Source organism: Chaetura pelagica, unplaced genomic scaffold (genome assembly GCF_000747805.2).
Source record: "Chaetura pelagica isolate M959 unplaced genomic scaffold, ChaPel_1.0 scaffold66, whole genome shotgun sequence".
NCBI classification, from domain to species: domain Eukaryota; kingdom Metazoa; phylum Chordata; class Aves; order Apodiformes; family Apodidae; genus Chaetura; species Chaetura pelagica.
Genome location: NW_009953811.1, coordinates 4,034,173 through 4,038,050, shown reverse-complemented (window position 1 = coordinate 4,038,050; position 3,878 = coordinate 4,034,173). Strand labels below are relative to the sequence as shown.

The 3,878-nt window shown below is 36.0% G+C and overlaps 1 protein-coding gene across 1 annotated transcript in view; it reads right to left on the bottom strand.

The window, feature by feature from the left end:
• Positions 1-3,363, bottom strand: part of UPF2 (UPF2 regulator of nonsense transcripts homolog (yeast)) — a 57,298-nt gene extending 53,935 nt beyond the window's left edge. The window contains exons 1-2 of the mRNA XM_010001268.1: positions 2,990-3,363; positions 1,189-1,968 (exon numbers count right to left, since the gene is read on the bottom strand). Of these exons, the coding sequence (XP_009999570.1) occupies positions 1,189-1,968; positions 2,990-3,351 (1,142 nt within the window). The 5' untranslated portion in view covers positions 3,352-3,363. The remainder of the gene's footprint in view (positions 1-1,188; positions 1,969-2,989) is intronic.
• Positions 3,364-3,878: the final 515 nt, after the last annotated feature.

Genomic DNA, 3,878 nt, shown 5'->3' with positions numbered 1-3,878 from the left:
CATTTTTTTCTCCACTTTATTTCCTATCATACAGACTTTCCAGCACACTCATTGAAATCCCAGCCAGATCCAATGCGCCCATCATCAGTTACAATTGTGAAAGTATAAAAATTTACATCTGTTAACTTGGAAAGAATAAGTCAATAACCCACTGTAAAGTAATAAAGTACTTGTAGAAATAATGGTAGCCGAAAAGTCAGTTCATGGTCCTGTGAAATATACCATTTAGCTGACCACTGCCAGATAGAACTGCAGCACAATACGCATCAGCACAACAGATTAAAATTTAAAGCCTTGGTTTGGGAACGCGTAAAGGAAAAATAGGCCTTTTTGAGAATTTAAGCTGGTGAAAATCCTTCAACAGAATGCCAAATTTTAATGTATTCCAAGCATACATTTGGCTCTGCACGGATGGGCAGCCTTTTAGTTGAAACCTTTGCCTACACACAGTAATACGTCCATTTCTATGTGCTTGGAATGCTTTCAAAAGTGCTTTAATATAGATTAAAGAATGACAATGCTTTAAGGCCAAGAGTTGGGTTTAAGTTGGCTCAAATAATGACAATTCAAGATGCTTTAATGAAAAGCAAGCAATTATTAAACAATGTAGTCATGGCAGAAATTAAATTATTCAGATCTTAAAGGTGTGTATATTCCTACTCTTCAATATTAGTATTTAATATAGACACTTAAAGAGGATTTTAATAAAATTGTCTATATTCTCAAAAAATTTAATATATAAAATTATAGTATAAGGGATACACCAAATTTTTCCCCCACACTAAAAAAAAAAGTGAACAAGCCAAAGTCTTTGTGGCATATGCTCTGTTAAATATGTGTGGGTAGAAAGGGAGAAATTAGATTGTGCCAACTGGAAAAGGACAGTACCAGCTGGGGAAGAAGCATTACCCTCAAGCTGCTAAGACAGCATCACCAAACTAATAGAGTTCAGAGAATTGAAGCTAAAGGTCAGCCTCCATTTTCTTTAAAGATATTCAAAGGGTCTTCTTAGTTTTTGCTTTTTAGGTATTTAAAGCAAATTCAGAACTTTTTTTAGATATACTGCAGAATATACTTAACTTCTACACACCACTAACTGACTTTGCTTACAAACACTAAAACAAATTCAGGCAGTTCACAAACATGCTATTTTTTCTCCACAAATAAAAAGCAACATTTAGTTGTCACCTGTTTTGTCTTTCAATATTTTGTAGCTCCCTGTGGTCCCTTTTCAGGTGTTTGGTCAAAGATGTAAAGTATTCCTTCAACAAGTTCTGGAAGGGCTGTTGTTTCTCTGGGCTAATTATCTCACTAGGAGGAAAGCTCAAGTTAAACTTCTCTGCAACAGTTTTTACTTTCCTTGGTACCAAACCAGCAATGTCATCTCCACAGTGCCGACAAAAGCTGATAACCACAGAAACGTGAGTATGGGATTCTCGATCAGCGTTAATAATATTTTTAAGCTGCTCATAGATTAAAGACAGACCTTCCTTGTCAGTGAAAATCCCAACTATTGTCAATTCTGCAATGAAACGTAAATCAGTTCTTAACTTGGTGATGTTGGGAGTCTTCTCTTCCTTCCTGGCTTCAAAATGTTTTTTCCAAGCCTGAAGTAATGAAGGAGCAAAATCAGCATAGCGCTGGTGAAAAAGGGAACACAAGTGCACTGCGCAGTTCACGTCTGATATTTTCAGTTTGGCTTCCACAATAGAAGCTACTGCTTCTGCAATGTATTTGCTTAAATTCAGGCTATTAAAGTCATGGGACAAGGAGTCCCTTTGTTGCTCTGTAATGGTTTTTAGCTTCTTAACAAAAGCTGTGTTCTTCTTCAGGCTGGAATCTAGTCTGCTGAAGAAGTTTTCCTCAGGGCGATTTTCTGGTGCATTCTGGTTTTTGCTGCGAAGCTCTTTTCTTGCCTGATGGCGCTCCCAGGCCTCCTGATGGAGCTGATGTGCTTCCTCTTTTTCCCTAAAAGAAATAAAAATTAGTCATTTTAAGCAGAAATTCATCGTTGGAAATCCTCCTGTGGTTCTAAACACAAATCCCCCTTCATGCTGTATTTTCAAATATTTAATAAATTAATCCTAAAAAGCAAAGCATCTGCTTCATAAACTGCTTGGTTTTTTTGCTGCAAAAGGCAAGTACTTCTTGCTGCAAAATAAAACTTCTAAAATATTTATATGCAGAACATACTAATCCAAACAGGCTTAGAAAATATAAACATACAACTCCATTTATTCCAGACAGAGGTGAAGTTCTTACAGAAAAGGACAACAACCTTTCAACAGGTTACAGGTAAGGGAAATCTTTTATTCCCAGACTACTGAAATCACACAGAAAATTTTAAACAGGCAAAATTCACCTGTCCCAGATAGAATTCAGCTGATACTGTCTTAGAAAGTGACTTATTTCAAACACAAGAAAACACAAAAATATCCAGAATCTTGGCTTTACTGATCTAAAAATGCTATCTTCAACACTGTAGAAACTTCAGGTAAGATACTATGAAACACTGTCTTGGTAATATCACATATTAAACTGCCAGGTTACATTCTGTGTTTGCCATTCAGATATCAATTGTCTACGATTGATCACAAGACATTATAGCCACCTCCCACAGTAGATTTTGTCCTGTTATGGACTGTAGACCTGTTAGTTAGAGCCTGTATTTCCAATTTTATGACATAAACACTTATCCATCTTAAAAGAAACTGTGCTTTTTTACTGAAGCATAATTGTGCATTACATGGTCATCACATGGAAAACACTATCAAAACTGATTTTGGAGACTGGAGTAACAAGAGGTTAGAGGTGAAAACTCAAACCTACGTAGAAGTCAAAGCATACTCAGCTAGCCATATAAAATTTATAACACTACATACAACTTGCAATAAATAATTCAAACAGTTCACCTTTAATAACTCTGCCCAAAATCCCGACAGCAGAAACACAGCATTTGGCACAATTCAACCATTAAAGGACAACTTACTTCAGTTGAGCAGCTGCCTCTTCTTGTTTCTTTTTCTCTTCCTCCTCTTGTTTCTTTTTCTCCTCTTCTTCAAGTTTCTTTTTTTCTTCTTCTTCTTTCTTCTTTTGTTCTTCTTCTGCCTTTACTTTATCCTCTTCTTTTTTCTTCCGCTCTTTGTCTTCCTTTTTTCTTTTATCCTCTTCCATTTTTTTCTTTTTATCTTCAGGAACCTTTAATGTCTCCCTCTTCATGCCAACCTTGACATCTTCTTTTGGCTTCTCCCTCGTGCTCACTGGTCGCCTTTCACTAAATTCTTTTTCTTTATTATTTAATAGAGATTCTTTTTCTTCCATATTTGCTGGCTTCTTGCGCTCAGCTGGCATTGTGTTACCCAGGCAAACCTGCAGAACCACAGGAAAACAAGTACTTTTAACTTCTTATTGATATATTTCACAGCCCACCCATATTCTCTTATTTCTTAACTAAGACAACTCACAAATGCCTGACTCATCAAAATAAAATACAAGTTTAAGGAACAAACCTAACAACAGCTACAAATTAATAATTTTGTTACGGTGTTCTATACAGTGAAATTGTCTTTGGCATGAATTGTGAAGCAAAAGTATCTGAAGTTTCTGCAACTTCAGGAATACAAGATCTAGGAACATAAAAAGAAGTCCATTGAAAAAAAAAAAAGAAAAGAAGACTGTTTAAAACAAAGTATCTCCAACTTAAAAATGAATAAAATATTTTATTTATTAACAAGCACCTCCACCTTACTGGCCTTTCTGTACATCTACAAATACTCCTCCTTCCACTACCTCTACTTAGGACCAACGCAGCTCAGATAAAACCTCAAGTGGTTCAACTTCCTGCTCAAAGCAGGGTCAGCTATGAGGTCAGACCAGAC